Consider the following 20,975-nt stretch of genomic DNA (forward strand, 5'->3'; position numbering starts at 1 on the left):
ATTCATAATGCTGAGCAGCATTTATGGGTTTACTAATTCATAGCAGACACACTCTCCTCTCTCTCCATAATTAAAATCTGCTGTTTGGTACAGTGACACATGGTGACACAGTGCACATGACTTCATTAATGCACTTTGTTTGTCTTGCCCTTGTTTTCCTTCAAGGCCTGAGAGTGTGACATGAGCAGGTTAGCAGTTATTCTGACAAATAGGAGGACACCTCCTGTCCAAACTGTTTTGCAGAAATACTGGATGACTTTAGATGTCAAACTACCGAATGAGGTTAAGGGCTGTCCTTCCTGTCAGGATTTTCCTCCAAGGGGCAGGATTTGAGAATGATCTGACACACATTGTATCCAAGTGTACAAGCCTGCAAGTAAAGTAAGTCAGGAAAAGCTTCTCTTAAAAATCCTGCAAAGGGATTAGAGATGGTTGCAAAATTGTTTTCTTTGTAGATTGTAAAGTTTTGAACACTTTCTCTCTTTCTTGGGGGTACTGCTTGCTTTCTTACACACTGTGTTTATTTCACGTGCTTCCACCATAAGCTCTTCAGTATGAGAATTGCTTTGTACTACAGATATGTACTAAACACTTAAGGAACTTGGTTAGCAATGCTATGCAGCCTTACAATCTAAAAACATTCCCACTTTTTTCCTCTTCAAGAGTTCACAGAATGGCTTGGGTTGAAAGGAACTTTAAAGTTTATCTAGTTCCAATGCCCCTGCCATGGACAAGGACATCTTCCACTAGACGATTGTTCTGGCTTGGAATACTCTCTCTTAAAGTATGGAATCACACAGAATCACAGAATAGGTGAGGTTGTAAGGGACTACAGTGGTCATCTGGTTCAATCTCCCTGCCCAAGCAGGGTCATCCTAGAGCGTGTGGCACAGGACAGATAGACATAGCAATGTCAGTTTAATTGCATTGCACTTCAAATCCTGTACATTTTGTTTCAAGTGACCTTCATTGTGGCATCAGAAGCAGAGTTTTTTGGTTTTGTTTCTACTTATTGTGAAAGCTACACGTGTGTGCTCTTATACTACATTTGGGACTGTATCCTGGGACTCCAGGGAGTAGGAATTATATTTCTTGTTCCATGAGAGTCAGAGCTTCAACAGTAATTAAAATAAATACTTTCATTATGAGTAAACCATTTATGGAAATGTGATCTCATTGGAAACTTGCAAGATAATGCAAGCCAATTTGAAAATCCTGGAAGTTGTGTGACTTTGAAACTATCTCTACAGTCATGTAAGTTCCTTCTTAAAAAGAAACAAAATGTGGTTTAGAGTAAAAGAGTAAAAACTCATTTTCAATTTTATTTCATTTTTTACTGGAATTGTTTTCTAGTTATTGGGAACTGCATTGTAGTTTTGCTTTCCATACCTGTGGTTGCAAAAACATGTCATTGCCCAAGAAAGCCTCTATCTTTCTTTTCTTTAACTTTTTTAAATGCAGATTGTTTGAGTAAGTGTCAAGAGTAGTTAGGCAATCTATGGGGATATCCTGTCTGGAGACTCAGTGTTTTTAGTGGATCTGAATGATTAAGTTCGGTTTTGTTTGGTTGGTTTTAGTCCCATTTTTCATCCAGTAATTTAAAAGAGGAGCCTGCTGTCTTCCTGTTTGTTCCACATAAAGGGGAAAACATGCGAGTTAAGTGTTTGGATCATTGCCAAGACTATAAATGAGCCCTGCAGCAGCACTGATGGAAATCATAGCTGAGAGCAGTCTTGTGTATTGGTCAGAGACAGTGTTTCAGAACTTACAAATGATTTGTGAGGGAAAGTGGTAGCAGTGGAGTAAAGCCAAGAATATACTGGCTGATAACTTGTGCTTCTGTCATTTGATTGCATCAGCTCGTACGCCCTTTCTCCAGCTAGTGGGTTCCTAGATCTTATTTTCACAAAGAGTAGCAGTCAAAACTTAGTAGTCTTTTTGCTGAAATGCTTTTCTGCTTCATAGCAAAGTTTTGATCATCACTTCCTTACTGAGCTTTATCTCTGATGTTTCTATCATTCACATGTTACATGCAGGTTTTTGGCATTTGTTATAGAAAGGAATATATACATATGCGCTAACTTTTCACAGTTCAGGTCTATAAAAGATAGAAATTAAAAAAAAAAAAAAAAGAGAGAGAAGAAAGAGATTTTGAAGTGCAAAGGCTTAAAAGAATGCCTGAACTGGTGTGTCCTTCCATGAATTGTAGTGTGTTGGCATCCAGGTTTTGATCTGTGGAAAGCATTCGATAGTAAAACATCCTACAAAGCCAAGATGAGACAACAGAGCAGAAAATTACATGAAGTAAATAAGGTTTTACAAGTAGGGAAAATCAGGACACACAAACCACTGAATAGGATTAGTCATGGATGTCCATCGTGGTTCTTAGTGTGATAAGAAGAGATTTGTCAGTGGGAGGTAGTGCTTGTCTATCTCTGGGTTTAGGAACTGTGTTGTCCATCTGTGTTTTACACAGTAGTGTCTGGAGGGCACAAATCAGTTTTTCCTTAAGTACTGAATATAAATTTTTAGTCAGCTGCTGAGCTCTCACAGCTATTAGAAACGTCAATAAAAATTTCAGGGTAATTAATAGTTGAGAAATTGAGGCCCCACAATTGACTGTGAGGCTGGCCAGTAGTTAAGAATCCAGTTAGTGCTAAACAAAATTGTTTAGCTTCAAAGCTTTAAATTTTGCACATATGGACTGAGCAGCAAATGGAAATAATGGCCCTTATAACTTATGTACTTATTACCCAAATGAGATTATTGAGAGTTTTTATAATTGACTGTTTACTTTTCTGTTGTTGTATAGAATTTGCTCTGAGGACAGAAAGAGAAGTACCACAGTTCCTTCTCACTGGCACTTGTGCATGTACCAGTAAATGTTATGGATTGCAGAGAAACTTGTGGAGTTCTTATCAAGAAATGCAAAGTATAACATTCTTAGTTGTTTTGGTTAGAATTCGATTGCTTTCTCTGGCAAGTTCAAGTGTTCAGTAGCTTGTATCTCTCCTTGTAATATTAGGGTGGGCTGTGTAACACTTTTAAGAAAATCTATTTTGTCCATTTCAAAGCATAGAGAAACCATGAAGAAGGAATTTGGCTCAGAAACTTCGCTTTGCTCCAAAGATAAATGCTAAATACCTAAAAAAAGTTTCTAGTGCAAGACCATTGTCACTTGTAAGAGTAGAGTGCCCTTTTTTGCTGTCACTACCTCTAGTGTTTATCCACATTATTCATCTTCTGTTTATGAAGGACTCAGAGTTAAGTCAAGATAACATATACAGAAAACTGTAAAATTGCCATTATACAATGGTTTCCTTGGAACTCTTTTTGGAGTAAAATCATCTTCTGTAAGAACAGGATCGAGCTCCTTATTGGTGTTTTATTTACAAAACATAAGTGCAAACAAACAAACAGAAAACCCTACCACCTTGGAGTAAGGTGTGACATCCTGTAGTGTAATACAGGTTTTCTGCTAAGAAAAACACTTGTAAAGGTGCAGTGCATTTCAGTGTATAGAAACTTTGCAGTATGACTCTCAAAATGCAAAACATATTATTTATGCCCTCCTTCAGGAAAATGTCACACTCACCTGTGCGTAGACTCCTCTGTACTTTGCTTCTAGCTAACAACCAGTAGTGTTGACTTATCTGATGTCCCAAACTTCCTTGTGAAGCAGAGAACAATAGTTCTGAGTGGAGCTGAGAAGTTGTAGAGACCAATGCATTAGTGTTAATGGGATTGATATTTGCTGGTACACTTATCCCAAGAAACTCATACTATTTCAGACTAAGCCAAATATAAATTCTGGTACTGGAGGAATTTTATGCTTTGAAGGAGAGAGAACAGTAGCTGAGACTCTGTCTTCTGTGAGGCAGGAGAGATTGGAAAGGAAGACAGGAGAGAGGGAAGACATCTCCAGACACAAAAGGCATCACACCACAGCACCACATTGCATCACTCACCCATTTACCCTGGTGGTTCACATCACATTCTTACTCTCCTTCTCTTCAAAGCAAGATGTTTAATTGGTTTTTTTAGTGTCTTACTCCTCCTGCTGAATTCAGGACAGGACAAGCCTCCCTTCATGAATTCAGGCTTATGGATTTGTTTTTTAGCTACTCATTATCAAGTGACTATAATACACTTACTGGAAATACACTGTTCTGGGAAATCGTCAGGCAGTAATTAATGGCTTGCTTCACATAATACTTGTGTATCTGTGCCACTTAAGTAATAACATGCATTGTATGCATTTTTCCTTCCTCTTTTTGTGATATTGATAGACATGAATGGAAGGACAGGTTATAAATCATGCAAAGCTTGTGGTTAAAATTATGAATAGGGGTCCAAGGCCAGAGTTGATCACTGGATTGTCTTCCTTTAGGTGGTCCTGTGTAGGAGACCAATAAATAATGGCAATAAATAATGCACTGGGTAGTGCCTCTGGGGCCAACAGATGGAGCTTCTCAGGAGGATCTCCTCTGTCCCAATAATACACAGTGCTAAGAAGCTTCTGATGCTGTTCTCAGAATTGGAAGGAGTTGTGGGTAGAAGCACATGGGTGGGAAAGAGAGTCAATAATGGCTGAAACTTAATTTTTTTCATTTCCTCTCTTTTGATGCAAGGTCTTGCTCTGTATAACATATACCTCCACCTTTGAGCTGAATGGGAGTTCAGTGTTGAAGATTGCTGAGGTAAGTGCCTCTGTTATACCACAGCTTGTGTCACTTAACCTTTCCCTACTACCTAGAGTGTGTCTTTCACATGTAACCTGAAACTGATCCAGTCTAAAACACGCCTACCATCTCTAGGACTGGTATTACCTTATGTCTAATGTGAAAAAATAGTTGCAAGTTGGGCAGGTTTGGGCTTGCATGGGAAGGCAGTCTTGGAAGTTGACTGATAATTGTATATTACAGCATTGCACACTTACTACTTCTCATATTTATTTTGCTTTTTGCAATAGAAAATTTTTCTTGAGTTCTTCATAAAACAGCACTGTGCTGATTTCTTACTGGCTGCAACTCTAACACTAATGAAGTTTCCTCAAGGGAATCTATAAGCCATAGTGTGCCATGTTAGCACAAGTGCTTCAATATTCCTTGTGTGTATCTCTTTCTTGACACATCCAAGTAAACTATTTATAATGCCTCTAGATTCATTGGGTTGTTAGTCACTCTACTCCCTTTATTCCATTAGATTTTTGTCTGAATTAAATTGTAAAGGAGCTTTGGTTGTAGAAAAACATACCTGCAGGCATAATAAGTGAGCCTTTGTAGGTGGGTGATATTTTTAGAACAGTGTGTTGCAAGCCATGGGCTGTTTGTTCAGGTTAGAGAAGATGCACAGGAACACTTAATCCTCCTGTGCAACACACACTGCTGTGTGCAGGATCTATTCTAAAATTACATTGTTAATGTGGTATGAGCAGAGCTAGTGTCCATGAAGGAATGTAAATGTCACATGTCCTACACTCCCAAGTGTCTGTAGACATTTAGAGACATGTTCCTTCTCAGTTTTTGGTATTTGAGGTGGGAGCTTTTGTAAAAAACAAAAATCCCATGTGAAAATAGCTTACTTTCACTGGAAGTTACAGTATTTTCTGAGTTTAAGAATAAAACTGACCTTGCCTTATCCCATTGGAAGCTGAGAAAGGCGTTGTAGGGATAACAGGGAACCAAAGAAAATTACTTCCATTTTGTAAAAGAAAAAAGAGCTTTAAAAGGCAAGGATACGACATAAATAGTTGGTGTATGTAATATATGCCAGATTAAAAAAAAGATAGTAATTGCTCTAGATTAGCACATCTTAGGTTTTGGTTTCTCTTGTGCAAGGTGAGACCATAAGGTGTGGCTATTTTTGGAGGTCTTTGTAAGCTCTCCAAATGCTGCAGCAGGGATGAATTGAACTGCTACTAGAAGTGAGCCACAATTTTTTAATTTCTACTAAACTCTCTTTATGTCAGTGTCACACACTGAAAAAAAAATACACATCATTTCCCCTGGTGCAGTGTTTCTCACTTTTCTCACAGACTTCCTAACATGCAAGGCAAAAGCCGATGAATTCAGCTTAGTGCATCTCTTTGCTGTAGCTAAAGAGCTTGAGATTAAACAAAGTGCTGGCTGGCAAAAGCATTTGATGACTCTGAACCTTCAGCTTTCAGTCTTTAAGAGCACTACCTGAGACTGGGGGGAAATGGTCTATCAATCATGGTCTATGTGCTATAAACTGTAGAAATAATCAGAAATAATACTTTCTGTTCTTTCTGTAAACAACAGGGTTTTTATTCATCAAAACCATTTTGAAAATTGGCAGTTGTCTTTCACAGATTAATATGAAACTCTGCTGGTTTTGGTAGTTGCACTTCACTTTTATTCTCAGAAGGCCAATCTGGCTTTTAAAAAGCTTTGCTAGTATACTGATAGAAATTAGGACAATGCTAGTTCTTTTCTTTTATGGTGAACAATAATCTAATGCATGATGAGATGTGCCAGCAAAGCAAGCAAAACTCCTTTCCTTCAGTGAATTGGAATAAGCAGTAATACAGACTGCACTTGCCTCTATTTGGAGTGTTTGGGGATACAGTTATTTTCTTCACACTTCTTGAGAAAATACTGCCTCAGGTTTTTCCAAATAGCCTAGATCTTTCTAAACAGCAAATTCTACCAGTAACATACATGCTTCCCCAGGTTCCTCCTGCCCAGGCTTTAGGTAAGGCAAAGACTTTTAACAGCTGGCATCACTATGTCTTTTTATCTGAATTATCCAATATGTAAGCAGTAGGAAACAGAAAATCATTTCTCAATTCAGCATTTGGTTAACCTTCTGACTTGCTCTAAGGGAAAGGTGGCAGAGAGGAGCTTTCTATTCCAGTGCCCATGCTATTTAACATTTCTTTCCAAGTCAGTCCCTTAGTTTTCCTAGCCCGCACTCTGTAACAAGTAGAGCCACTGCAGGATTGGAAAGGTGCTGCCTTCATTACTGGTGGAGCTCCCTGAGGACTCTCTCTGACAAACAAAGCTACAGCCTGGCCGTTTAGCACTGCCTGATCAAAACAATGGCACTTGAAATCTTTCTGAACCATATCAGCTTCAAACTAAGGAAGCATCCAACATGAAGAGTATTATAATTTGTGCCCTAAGTATTAATAATATTGAAAATAGATTAGTAGTATTAAAAATCTTGCCTTGTGTACCTTCCCATGCTTGTCTAGACACCTGCAGGAAAATTTAGTCGATGCTATTGCTTGTTTTTATGCATGTGTTTGTTGCTCCAGTGTGCCTTCTGGAGGTTTATTTTGTGTAACTCTGTTGTGTTTCATTAGCTAACCCTCCTGTGTTTTGCTCTTAGTTGTGTTTTGCATGCCATAGAGCTGGAAGTCCTCGAATGCATGAAATGATCAAAATGTCCATTGCACAGCTCTTTGGAGCCCTGAGCTCTCGCATTTTTACTGCTGCTTCTTCATCAGTGGCTTTTCAAAAGGTACCTTGCCCAGCCATTTAGAACACAGGCGTTCTGTAAGATTGCAACTCAAGTGGACAGTGTTGTTTGCTTATTAGCTTGCATGGGGAGGGGAGAGAAGGAGATATCAACTATGCTCTTTTCAGAAAGTCAGCCTATCTCTAAGAATGGTATTTCATTAATTCAGGTACTCTAAAAAAAAAAGGCTTACAGCTCAAAAAGAATGATCTCAGCAGCACTGGAATGGTTTGGCCTCTGTGAAGGGCTGTATGTGATTAACAGGCTTTTAGGGTTATTTTGTGTTTAAGTGATAGTTGAATGATGGGCAGAATTGGTCCACACCAACTTACAAGAACATCTTAATCACTGACCTATTGACAGCTTGGTTTCATTTCGACAGGAGTTAGGAACAATCAAGATTCTTGTGTGCCTATGTCAGTATTGATCAGACTATGTAATCAGATCACTTTAATTTTTCCCTCTTAAGAACTCATCCTCGTTAGGGGACTATAAAAATGACTGTACATCCTATAATATCCTTCTCATTCAAAGTTGTACACCAGATGCATTTATGTATACTCCTTGTATTTTACACTACATATTTATATTTTTACATAATTTTTCACAGCTAGCTCAATTTATATTTACAGTTCTTACTATATGTCCAAACAATGGCAGAATAAAACCACTAAAACTGAAAAATATAGAAGTATGTGAACAGTAATTTTCTTTTTTTTTTTTTTGGTTGCTTGGTTTGGATTTGAAGGATTCTTGTGGTTATTGTGAATAATAAAGCTTAGTATAGGACAAAGGATCAAAACTGCTTCTTCAGGAAGACTGTGTTGTACAGTTCTGTCACAAACATACTCAGCTCCATCAAGACTTTTATCTACTTGGTAATTAAGGATCCTAGCTGTGTAACACTTTGGCAGCCATTTGTGCAACATCACCTGGGGGAAAAACAAAGCACAACTCTGGGCAGGTTGAAAGAAAACTGCCAGCAGCTGGGCATGGAGTTGGGGACTGGATGATCCATTAGAGTTCTTCTATGGCTACCTTGGCTCCCATGGGATCTCTGAGAAGAGGAGCCCTCTGCTGGATTGCCAGTTATTATAAGGCAATTGTTTGTGTTATTTATGGTAAAGTGCTGTTGTATTTTCTGCATTAAGAAGGGCCTTAAAGGCTTTCAGATGTGTTACAGTACATAATAATTATCATAGAATAAGTGGCAAATACCTGTACCTCAGAAGCAGCAGGCTTGAAGAATTGGAGGATAGTTACATTGCAGACATAGACTTGCAGAGAGGTAGTTACAATAAGTATCAAGAGATGAACAATCAAAGCAGCATTCAATGAGTTCTGTACAAAGTGAGACAAATACCAAAATCACTTGGGTTTGACAGGAGACTGCCAGTTTTGCCCTACCATTCCAGCAGCTGTGAGACTGATGAATTGCAGGCTGCTTCTGGATGCTACTTACTTGGGTTTCCAACCAAGACTGCTAAAACCTTCTAATGTGCTAATAAAGCATTAAGAATTGGTAAGGAAGGCTGACTATCTGCATGCGAGAGACCTTGGTATCCTCCTAAAATGTGTTCCTGGTAAGTGGGAGTTGATCTCTTTGTACTGCTGTCTTGTTTCCTCATCAGGTTTGCATTGAGACATATGTCTCTAGCTGTCACCAGCGGAGCATTAACACCGCTGTGCGGGCAACCCTCAGCCAAATGTTGAGTGACTTGACTTTACAGTTACGACAAAAGCAAGAGAACATGGTGAGCCTTCTGGCATCAACAAATGGTTCCATGTCCATGGCTGCATATTGTTTTGTTCCTCTAAATGCCTTATGGCTTTTGTTTGACACTTCCTCAATTAATCCTGTTTAAAAGCTTTTTTGGGCTCTGACTATGCCTGCCTCAGAGCTCTCACATTATCAACGCTAGTTGACTGGTTGGGGTTTTTTTTCCCCTTCCATTAACAAAAGAGACTTTGTTCTGATACCAGGCTGCCTCAGCTTTTTCCATTCTTTTATTTTGTTTGCTTGTTTTTCTAAGGTTTATTGAAATCGTTCTGCCAAAACTTTTTGCATGACAAATATTTATGTAATGAAAACAGATTCTCAACTAAGGAATGTGTAATTGAGGTTTTTCTTCTACCCTTTTTATAGAAGATAATTTTAAGTTAATGAATTTTTTTTCTTTATTAGCAAAAAATAAGTATAATTTTATTTATTTCATCATTAAAATCCATGAGAGCTCTTTGAATGACATCCCAGCGCATTTTCCACTGTAAATGTTCTGGGTAAATGTGGAATTACATTGGCTTCTTACATTTGTTGGTACTGCTTTGTATAATAGTGTATTGCCAAAGAAGTACTAATTGTAAAAGTCAGTTTCTATTTATTAGGAAATTTTAAGGACTGTAGTTGTACAGATTGTTTTCCTTACATCTGTTGTGGGTTAAGATGATCACTTTTATTTTGGATTACTAGACTAGATTGCTTTTGTCCTGCTGAACAACTGGAAAAAGAATTAATCGGCTTAAGTAAACTTGTCTTCTGTTGGTGCTAAGTAGGTTCACTTTACTAGCCAAAACATTTACCAAAAAAACCCAAACAAACAAACAAACAAAAACATTTTGGGTCTGCAAGTTCAATTATGTTAGTTCTTTTCTTAGCTGAGCAGTAGGTAAAGCATATGAAAACTGCATTTAGTTCCTGGCAGTTTGTTACTGATGCTTGAGAGAATTTGGCTTGATCCTGTTGTGCACAATAGGAAGAACCCTATACTGCAGCTGAACCAAAGGATGTAAGAGGTCATTTCCATTTCCCGACTGCCATTACTTCTCTTGGTGCTGTAAGATTAACATCGTCAATGTTCTAAACTCTCTAATACTCAATTGATTTTGGTTTGTAAGTAGTTTGTGAAGTCTCAACTATGGTTTTCTCTTCTTTATTTTCAATGCAATTTGCATGCCTAATAATTACTGACTTGTTTTAGGTGTAGGAAATCCCTTAAGGACTTACAAAGCTTTCACCTAACAAGATGCAATTTCCTTAAATCTAAATGACTGTTAAAACAGATCTTAAGGAATTTTAAAAATGTTTTGCAAAAGGTTCACTTAAAAACCCTAACAAAAAAACCAAAACAGATAGAGGACATGAATTTAAGAAAGTTCTGCTGTTAAAGGATTGCTTCTCTAACATTCCCTCTGCCCCTTGCACTAATTACACCACCTCTGGCTTTCCTCAACAGATAGTTGAAAACCCTGACACCTTGCAGAAATTCAAGAGTCAAGGTATTTGTAATACTTTTTTAGTAACTCCTTCCAATCCAGCTTTTTTTATTCTTAACCTTCCTTTTATCACCACAGTGCTGTTTGATGTCATGGATGTTGCACCCTCAGGATTTCATAAATTCTCAATAGTTTGGTGCTCTCTGTGGTAAGAACTGAGACAGCCCAGTTGGCTCCTGATATTTCCAGTTGTGTCTTCATTTGGATCATGGTAACAGCATTGCACTCAACATAGTAATAAATTATTGTTTCGAGGTGCTAACTTCTGAAATTAAGGAGTTTCAGTGGTCTGAAAAAAGTTTGCCTAAGTGCTTTTACTTCCTGAAATGAGACAAAATCACAGAGTAGGATGTGGAATCTGAAAACAATTGTTACTGCATTTCAGGCCAAAGACATTGTTTATATAATGACTACTTGCCAGGTGATTATTTTACAAGAGAATGTTTTTCTATTCCCATTGTGGCTTAACTTTCAAAATCTTCTAGTAGGAGAAAGTAGTCCCTGGCTTTGACCTTCACACAGGATTTCTGTAGGAGAACTTGTGTGAATGGAGGCTAAAGTCTTTGAAGAGCACAAGCATTCTTTTAGAAGATCAGAACTTAGACATCAGAAAATGTGTAAGAGAGAGAAACTGCAGGGAGAGATACAGAAATTGGTTGCCATGTAGAAATACTGGGCCCAGTCTTTTTTATTATTTAATTGTATACTTATTTTATTATCAGAATTTGATTTCAGCTAACCTTTTGTAAATGCATGTAAGCAATTAATGCTCTCTCTGGATTTAATACTGCTGCTTTTGCATTTTGTGGCAATCGCTTGACAATCTAGGACTTTTCCTACTGCATCTTTTCTATGAATTTTGGTAGCCTGGCTCCTTGTTTAGAACTCTAACCAGCTCTGAAAGTCCATGCAGTTAATTGATGTTGTAATCCAGCTGCTTATATGTAATGCCTGTGATCTTTTTATAGGTACTTCAGCTGAGTCTCTTTGCGATGATGTTGTATCTGTCCTCACTGTGCTTTGTGAGAAGCTCCAGGCTGTCATAAAGTGAGTTATTTAAGTTTATAATTTCAATTTATTACCCGGAGATTGAGAGTTTCACTGGTGCATGTGATTGTACTGTTGTAGTTCTGGAATTACGGAGGAAAGCTGTGCTTAAATGAAGTGTTTACTAGAGAAAGTATTGTCCATGATGCATTAATTCAATCCTTGCTTAAAGTTAGGAGCTAATTTGCCTTCTTTGTGCACTGTTCAGCTTTAAAGAGCTTCCAGTAAATCTAATCTGTAGATAACTTCCATACAGCAGCAAAACACTAATCCAAGGAGAAGTTTTCTTTTCTGGTTGGAAGAACCATCATAGAGAGAATAACAATTACAAGAGCTGTGGAAAGACCTAACACATACTATATTCAGAATGAATAAATCTGTCCTTAGGCAGCATTTATCCAATTAAAGTAATTTGTACTATCAAAGAATTCCTCCAATTTAGGAATACTTGAAAATGCATGATCTTAACTTTTAAAATGTGTTTCTTCTGTACATTGTGTTATATGCTGTACAATTTTCAGAAACTACCAGAGGCAAAGATAGCACAGGCATCTTTGTGCAATTCTTCTGCAGACTTTCTTCCAATAGGTGTCTCTAATAATAGCAGGGTAACAGAGGAGTGCCTTACTTAGCATTATTTAATCAGTGTCAGCATCTGGGAAAATAAAGAGTGCAGGGATGCCCTGTGCATGCCCATGCAAGTGTCAACTGCAAGGTGATGACCATCTGCATTAAGACACATTGCAAGAAAAGCTGTTGGGAAACAAGGCATCTGTACCTGGATTGCATGTGCCTTTCCAGATAGGTGTGGACTGTTGTGAGGAAAAATCTATCACCTTTAAAATATATAAGAAGCCAGCAGTTTTCAACCCTCCATAGCACAGAGTTAGAAATCTAGCTGGGAGCCTCAGTATTCAGCTTTTTCTGTATGGCATGTGAAACGGGTATTGCTGTACTCGGATGCAAATTCATATATGTGAACAAGAGGAACTCAGGCAGTGACAGTAAAACAGATATTTCTCAGTCCTTAATTTCAATTCAGATAAATCCATTCTTTACAGCTTCCTTGACCTACAATCATATATCAGAAAGTGCATTCCCTCCAGCTCTCATCTCTGACTGAAAGGAAGTTATTAAATCCTGGTTTCCTTAGGAGTGAAAACCAAATTGTGGGTCCACTTGCCATGGAGTGCTCCTTTCGAAAGGTGGACCTCAGCCTTGCTTTGTCTCCTGGATCTCACAGTTAATGTTAAGAGCAGGCACAGACACAGTGCATGTTACAAGTCTATCGGTTCTAGGTGTCCACAGTTTTTTTAATATTCTTTCTTATGAGGCTTTCTTTGAGTTTATGGATCTGACAGAGTAACTGGCAAAGCTCCGAATGGTAGCTGTGTTATCATGTGACTTTCTGCCTGTAAGCATTGACTTTTGACCATTGTGGCTGTCACCGAGAAAAAAAAACAAACCACAAAACAGAAGAGAGTAGCTAGCCTAAACATGCTTCAGATTGCCTGAAGAAATTAAAGAAATTATCCAATAATCCAGAATCTTCTGTTGTCTTCTTTTCCTATGTTTGAGGCCTCCTTCCTAAGATTTTAGATTGAGTCTGAGTAGTTATTTGGATTTTATTCTTCCTCTTTCTTCACTTATTTTTTTTTAAGTAGTAGATCGCTGCATGTGGTCAGTACAAAATAAATGGGATGATGCAGGTGATCACACCATTGTAAATGGATAGAAAGAAGCAAAATAAATCACTGCTGTGAATTATGATATAATTTTCAAGTGAACTAATGTAGCTATTGTAGAAAATTAAGTAATCTTTGTTTTAATATGATGTGAATGGCATCTTTTCTTTGCCAGTGACAATCGTCAACTTCAGCTTCTTTACTTGGAGTGTATCCTCTCCATGCTGAATAGCTCCTCCCCCAGCATGCACCAGCACAAAGGATTCACTGATCTAATATGGTGAGTACATCTGAAGACAAATGCAAATAATCAGTTTGTAAATGTAAAAGGACCTGCTGCCCCCAGCCTTGCAAAAAAAACCCTGTAAAAGTCTCCAGGTGTGAGCAAAGCTTGCTGTTAACCTATCAGTTCTCTCTGTGCCTCATAAAAATTAGTTAGGATCACCTGCTCAGCTACCACATTAAATCCCAGTAGTGAATGATCACTCTAATGAGATCTAATGGATTTATCCAGAACAGAAAATTTGTTATGCTTTCTGTAATAGTTTCGATTTATGTGTGGCATGAAACACAGAGATGCTCTGCTTGTTGTAGGAGAGTACTGTTGAGATTCTTAATGTTCCGATACAATAATACAGGAAGATAAGCAAAATTAATGTCAAATGTGTGCTGGTGACCAGAAATGCTTATTATGACCTGCATTGTTGTATAAGGTTTGAGGCTAAATAGTCTTAAAGGTGCTTCTATTTTATCAAGAAACTCTCCTTTTTAATACACTTCACCAGGAAAGCTTGATATCTTTAGTGTTCATATCTACCTCTAGATTGTTTGATACCCTCACCTCAAAGCACCTGAAATAATTCTTCTTTCCTTGTGATTGAAATAATGGGGTTCTTATAGCTTGTGGATAATTGAGTCATAGTAATAAAGCAAGAATGTGACTAATATGCAGTTCCTTGCAGTCTGTGCCCATCTTTTGACCTTGTTAGGTGATTGTATTAAGGAAAGATATATGTGGCTGTTAATGACAAGTGTGTTTCTTTTGCTTTTACTCTGTAATTTTTGAAACTGAAGTGTTTGACTTGGGTCTCATTCTAAAGATGGAACATGGAGGCACCCATAACTCCCTCTGCTGTCCCAGGAACATCAGTGGCTGTAAGACTGGGAGGTCTTCAGACTGGTACTTGGCCGTGTTGCACAGGGACCCGGTGCTGATGCCTCTTGGAGGTCTAACATAAGAGCAGAACTCTCTCTCTCATGGCAGATTCACTTCAGAAGTTTCTGCCTTAAAATTTCACACAACTCTTTGTTCATGCTTGTGTGATAGACTGTGGGGCCATCCTATGAGCAAGGTCACTGAAATTATCTCAGTTAAAAGAAAACACTTCCTTATTTTCAATTTACATCCTTTTGATGACCCAGTTTATGCTGCAGATCTACAGGTGTTTGTATCTGTAACTGTGCACCATGAGGGCAAGCCATGTGGGGTGGGAGTTCTTAACCTGCACTGCTGCCAAGGAATGAACATGCATGCTTCAGCTACTTGCTTAAGTGGGAGGAAAAAAACCCCAAACACTAGGAAGATATGAAGCAGTTTAAATTGCAAACATTGTTTTCAACATTTTGTACACGCTAATACATTACCTGTCTGGTGAGGTTGTGATCCAAAGTGGTAGCTGTCATTACTCTTTAAGGAGCTGTTGCCTGTACGCACACAGCTGTCCCTCTGACAGGCACTTTGTAGTCAGTTCCCAAAGAAGATGAAGAAGGGAGCAGACAGAGAAGATTTATCTCCACAGTTTGATACAGAAACACTTTGATAGGACTAAGATGTGTGGGGAATATATTGCTGTGCAAACTGTGATTATGCCTGCTTCGAGGCAGGCATGTTTCTTTAGCAGTGAGTTGTTATGTTTTGAAATGTTCTTGACTGGAGAAATAAATGGAATAAGCAGATTCAAAGTTATTATCTGATGTCCTATTAAAAGCTGATTTTTTTTCTGTGACTTGGGGAAGCTGAGCTGTTTCAGAAATCTTGTTAAGAGAAGTAATGAAAATTCTGTTCTGCATAAAACCTTGAGAAAATAAATAGTTACCTATGAGGATGTATTTTATGAATTGTTACTTGTAATTGGGTGGCTGTTCTAGGTACTTGCTTGAACCTCTGAGACATAGGTCAAAAACAGATTTGGGACTCATTTTCATGCAGCACTTGGCTTTTTAAATTAAGGTCTTGCAGACTGAAGTAAAATGTCAAGTGCGTGAGTGCAAAGCTGAAATAGCAGCTAATGGAGCAAAGTGCTGAGCTGGCTTTGGTTCCACAGAAGAGTGATCTGCTGGTGTTGAATCACTTAACATGAGTGCTCATGCAGAAAGACAGTTGAAGGAAGGATGGGTATTTACTGTATAGTGGCATATGAGTAGTGTAGTGCACACTTTGAGTTATTGTAGAGGTCTTTCATTATGTTCCCAAAAGACAGCCAAACAGGCTCACAACTAAGGGTGCTTACTAAAATAACGCATGTGCAGTTCAGTAATGGCATATTCAGCCTTTTAGTTAATATAGATTAGTTCTTGTTTAGTCAGGATTTTTAAAGCTCCCAAGGTGAACTGAAAAAGAGACACTGAGCAGTGGATACCTTGTGATAGGCTGCAGCCAGTGAAAGAGGCAGGTGTGCTATCCTGCAAAGGGACAGCACTGTGCAGCAACATGAACTTGCAAAATCAGTACCATGTTTCTACAGCACACAGAGGTGTTTCCATATGGACTAGCATGCTGATACTTGGGAGATGAAAAAAGCCTGGCATAATTTGTTTTTCTATCTAACTACTGCTGTTTGACTGATCATTAAAACAAGAGTGTGTATCTCATTTAACCATGGGCTATTTTCAATCTGTTCTTGTAAGAGTATTTTTTTTCCAGTTACCATCTGCTGCATTTCTCTTTCTCAGGAAGCAACTGTGTCCAGCCCTAATAGTAATCCTGGGAAATCCAATCCATGACAAAACTATCACCTCTGCCCACAGCAGCATCTGCCTTGAGGCCGATTCACCTTCCTCAGGGATCTCTGATCATGGGCGGGGTTCAGGTTGTTCTTCCACAGCACCTGCCCTTAGTGGACCTGTTGCACGGACCATATATTATATTGCAGCAGAACTGGTTCGACTGGTGGGCTCAGTGGAATCCATGAAGCCTGTGCTACAGTCTCTGTATCACCGGATATTGCTTTACCCACCACCTCAACATCGAGTAGAAGCCATCAAAATTATGAAAGAGGTAGGGTAGTCACATGTGCAAATCTAGGCATGTAAAAAAAAAAAAAGTTTATTTAACAGTAAGTGTTGCTGATACATGCATTCCAATTCATTTCAAACCTTCCCACCTAGAGATGTTGAAATTGTCCTTTCTGAGCACAACTGGTACGTTAGCACCACTCTGACAAATAGTTTGATGCAGTTGCAATAGCTGTATTTGTCTCCATAATGCAAGCCTCTGTGGCAGCTCCATCAGTGCTCATGCTGTGCTGCATGGAGCAGATCCTATCCCTGAGTCAGGACTGCTCTTTTGGGTGAGACAGCGCAACGATCCAGTTTGCAATTCCTTTGGCATCTTTCCCCAGATACATCCTCACACTCTGGTTTACAGGCATTAAGATGAATATATGCTTTGATTACATGCCAGGTTTTTGAAATCCAGTTTCTTGGAGCTTTTTTTCGAATAGATACAAGAAAGTTGCTAGTGGCTTAAGAAGCCACTTCAAGACCAGTCCATTCTGGCCTCTTGTCCAGTGCCTCTGAGAACACTAGAACTGGAGCACTGGGACACTTGTTTAAGCACTAGCTGAAATCATGGACTTTTCCATTCCACATGGGCACCTTTCTTCTCGTGTTGTGGAACACAAGGAAATTTATGTAATTTGTAGGAACAGTGGTATCTTCTGGAGAGTTTTTCATCTAGCTTGTGCATATCTAGGCTGTTCTATTTCTGAAAAATCTCTCTTAACACCACACAGCCACCCGCTTGGCTCCTGTCTAAACTAGGAGTCATCCTGTCTTCATCTTCCTCTAATTTTAAGCAATAGCAAGATGATAACTGAGCCTTTAGGAAATGCTTAGTCTAATGTTGTTTTGTGCAGGACATACCTGTTGCTTCTTTGGGCTTAATACGTGCCTGTTTGTATTTCCTGGTGCCATTAACAAGGTGCCACCTAGCAGGTTGAGTCTGAAGAAATCACTTTGCCTTTGCATGACTCCATAATTTTGTAACTAGGTGGCTGAGGAGAGAGGCTTCCTTTGGTATAAACTATAATAAAAAAATACTTATGTAGGCATAAAAATTGCCTTGAGTGCAGCATCAGATAAAAAAAATCAGTAAAAAATGTAAAGCACTGGAGAACATTCTAAATGTGATTCTTGCTGAATATTCTCCTTTCCTCCTCTAAAAAGAGGAAAGGTAGCTTTAATAAGTAGAATATCACTGTGCCATTTTCCTTTGCTGTGAGAAATTACTGTAGTGCTACCTTGGGTTCCAGGGCTTGATAGCATTATGACTTATTTATTGTATTTAAATAATGCTTAGATAATCTTCTACTTACTTGTGTTTCCTTTCTTTTCAGATACTTGGCAGTCCTCGGCAGCTTTGTGATTTGGCAGGGCCCTGCTCTTCTGAGTCAGAATCCAAGAAGAGATCTATTTCTAAAAGAAAGTCCCATCTGGATCTTCTCAAGCTGTACGCTTTGTTTCCTCTTTTTGCCTCTTCTGTCTTCTGTTCTGTTCACACAGAACACTTAAGCAGTTCAGGAGCATACCCAGTATGAGCCAGGGTATCTGCCTGGTTAAATAAGCTCTGAAAATGGAAAAGGTGTAAAAGCTTTTGCTTGTTTGTCATCAGTCTGGGCCTGTTTGTAAAAACATAGACAGCTACCTTGTTGAGTTTGCCAAAATTCCCAAATATGTTGGTTTACAGCTGAAAATATTGGGGTATGGGTCCCTAAACTTGCAGTAAAAGGAATGTGTGTTTCTTTAGAGGTGCATTTTCAAGATGAAATCAAATGAGATAATAGAACATTTAAACATTGTCATATAGAGCAAGAAGGATTCTCAGTTCTTATAATGATCATATCTTGTAGATAAGATCATTTTCAGGAGACAGATGGCCTTTGAATTTAGTTCAACTGAGCATTGAGATTTTTTTTTTTTTAATTTAAGTGCTCGTCTATAGAGAGAACATATATGCTGGTATAAATGCGTGGTAACTTTCCCTTGTTGGCACTCTCTTTACAGAATGACTAGGTTTGCATGGGAGACTTAATAATTTGTTCTTACACTAATTGTCTTTCTCAGGAATAGTCTTAAAGGATAAGTTCACATCTTTTTTTCGTGGTTATGGAAAGATTGTGTTGAATGACAGTGACATGGTCACCATACATGTTGCATCGCTTAAATAAACTCTGTGTTGGTTGTAGTATCATGGATGGGATGACGGAAGCGTGCATCAAAGGTGGTATTGAAGCATGTTATGCTTCAGTGTCCTGCGTCTTTGCCCTGCTTGGAGCGTTAGATGAGCTGAGCCAAGGGAGGGGGCTTAGTGAAGAGCAGATCCAGCTGCTGCTCCAGCGCTTAGAAGAACTGAAAGATGGAACTGAGACAAGCAGGGACTCCATGGAGATCAATGATGCTGACTTCAGGTGGCAGAGACGCATCCTGTCCTCAGAAAACCCTGCCTGGGAATCAGGAAATGAGAAGAGTCCCGATATTAGCATTAGCGTTACCACAGACACTGGTCAGACTACTTTGGAAGGGGATATGGGACAAACAACTCCAGAGGATAATCCAGAAAATCAAAAAAACTCCCTGCCAACTCCAGCTGGACACGAAAGCAAAGAGATTCATTACAGAGAACCAGAATCAGAAACCATTGACCAGCCAGATGTTGTTCAAAGAAGCCACACCATAGTCTATCCAGATATAACTAACTTTTTATCAGTTGATTGCAAGACTCGGTCCTATGGATCCAGATACAGTGAAAGTAACTTCAGTGTAGATGACCAGGACCTTTCTAGGACTGAGTTTGATTCATGTGATCAGTATTCCATGGCAGCAGAAAAGGATTCGGGCAGGTCTGATGTCTCAGACATAGGCTCTGACAATTGTTCCCTGGCTGATGAGGAGCAGACACCACGGGATTGCCCAGGTCACAGGTCCTTACGCACAGCTGCTCTCTCTCTGAAATTGCTCAAGAGCCAAGAAGCAGACCAACACAGTGCACGGCTCTTTATCCAGTCACTTGAAGCACTTCTTCCTAGGCTTATAGCTCTTCCCAGCATAGAAGAAGTGGATGGAGCACTGCAGAGCTTCTCTTCAACGTTCTGCTCAGGTTTGCAAGCAAATATTTACTGTCTAACCAACATGCACAATCTGACAGCACTGTAGACAGATTCCCTTGTAGGAGTTCATCTTCAGAGAACATACCCAGAATGAGGAGGTTTGGGCTTTACACCATACATTCCTCCACAGGAACACGCTTCATTTAGGGCAAAGCAAATTGAATATGCAGGCACTGATTCGAAGGGAGGTAAATCCATTGACTCTTAACAGGCTCTGGATTATGTGCTGAATCAATAAAGAAATAGAATTTGCTGTAGCACAATACCTCCTTGCAGGTTTGTGAAGATTGGTTGAGAAGCTTTGCGCATGGTGTTATTAAAGAGAGGTGGGGGGTTGCCCCTTAGCATGAGAGGGGTGTGGGAAGTACCATCACCTGTTTGTAATGAGATATAAGTAGTTTAGTACATCACTGCACTGTCGTTGTTTGTAATGCTAGCCTCACAAAGAGGATAGTAACAATTCCACAGCAGTAAGCTCTAGAAAGGACAGGGAAATAGGAGAGTTTGTCTTCACTCTTTTGTTTTTCTTAATGCTGCTATCTAATACGACAGGAAAAGCAAAGCTTAAAGCCCAGACCAAGTGAAAAATTAGAATCTTGCCTTCTAAGACATTAAATATCTTCAGTTCTTTCATGATTAGAACATTTGGGATCTTAACCTGTCAAAGAAAAAAAGTCATGCAAAAGCTAGTTTCTCCTGTTGATAGCATATTTAAAATGTGTGTAAATATATGTTTTAGAAGGGTTTTGCTTTCCTGACAGTGGCCAAAATGAAAATGTTTGATATATGTCTCTCTTTAACTTACTTCACTGCAATTGCCTTTCCTATTGCTTGTCTCCTAATCATTGCTTCATTCGTTTGTGCTCTCTCACACACATTAAACTCATACAGAGTCAGAAGGTGGGACTCTTCCCATCATCATACAGCATAATTTAGATATGAAGCTGGGTGAATAAGATGATAGTCCTGATATCCTGTTTAAATGCTACCCAAATGAGGAAGATGATAAATGGTATTCTTAAGAAACATTGGCCATTTTATTTCACAAAAAGGAAATACCTTAAAAGAGGCACTGATGGTAACTACTTTCCTAATTGAG

The 20,975-nt window shown here is 38.9% G+C and overlaps 1 protein-coding gene across 1 annotated transcript in view; it reads left to right on the top strand.

Moving 5' to 3' along the window:
• Window positions 1–20,975, top strand: part of ARFGEF3 (ARFGEF family member 3) — a gene marked incomplete at its 5' end in the record, with an annotated part of 85,933 nt that overhangs the window by 25,855 nt on the left and 39,103 nt on the right. Inside the window, 9 exons of the mRNA XM_083856873.1 lie at window positions 4,632–4,700; window positions 7,357–7,488; window positions 9,117–9,239; window positions 10,719–10,761; window positions 11,727–11,805; window positions 13,666–13,770; window positions 16,443–16,767; window positions 18,107–18,219; window positions 18,956–19,866. Of these exons, the coding sequence (XP_083712999.1) occupies window positions 4,632–4,700; window positions 7,357–7,488; window positions 9,117–9,239; window positions 10,719–10,761; window positions 11,727–11,805; window positions 13,666–13,770; window positions 16,443–16,767; window positions 18,107–18,219; window positions 18,956–19,866 (1,900 nt within the window). The remainder of the gene's footprint in view (window positions 1–4,631; window positions 4,701–7,356; window positions 7,489–9,116; window positions 9,240–10,718; window positions 10,762–11,726; window positions 11,806–13,665; window positions 13,771–16,442; window positions 16,768–18,106; window positions 18,220–18,955; window positions 19,867–20,975) is intronic.

The sequence above is a fragment of the Zosterops lateralis genome (genome assembly GCF_965231275.1).
Source record: "Zosterops lateralis genome assembly, chromosome: 3".
NCBI lineage: Eukaryota > Metazoa > Chordata > Aves > Passeriformes > Zosteropidae > Zosterops > Zosterops lateralis.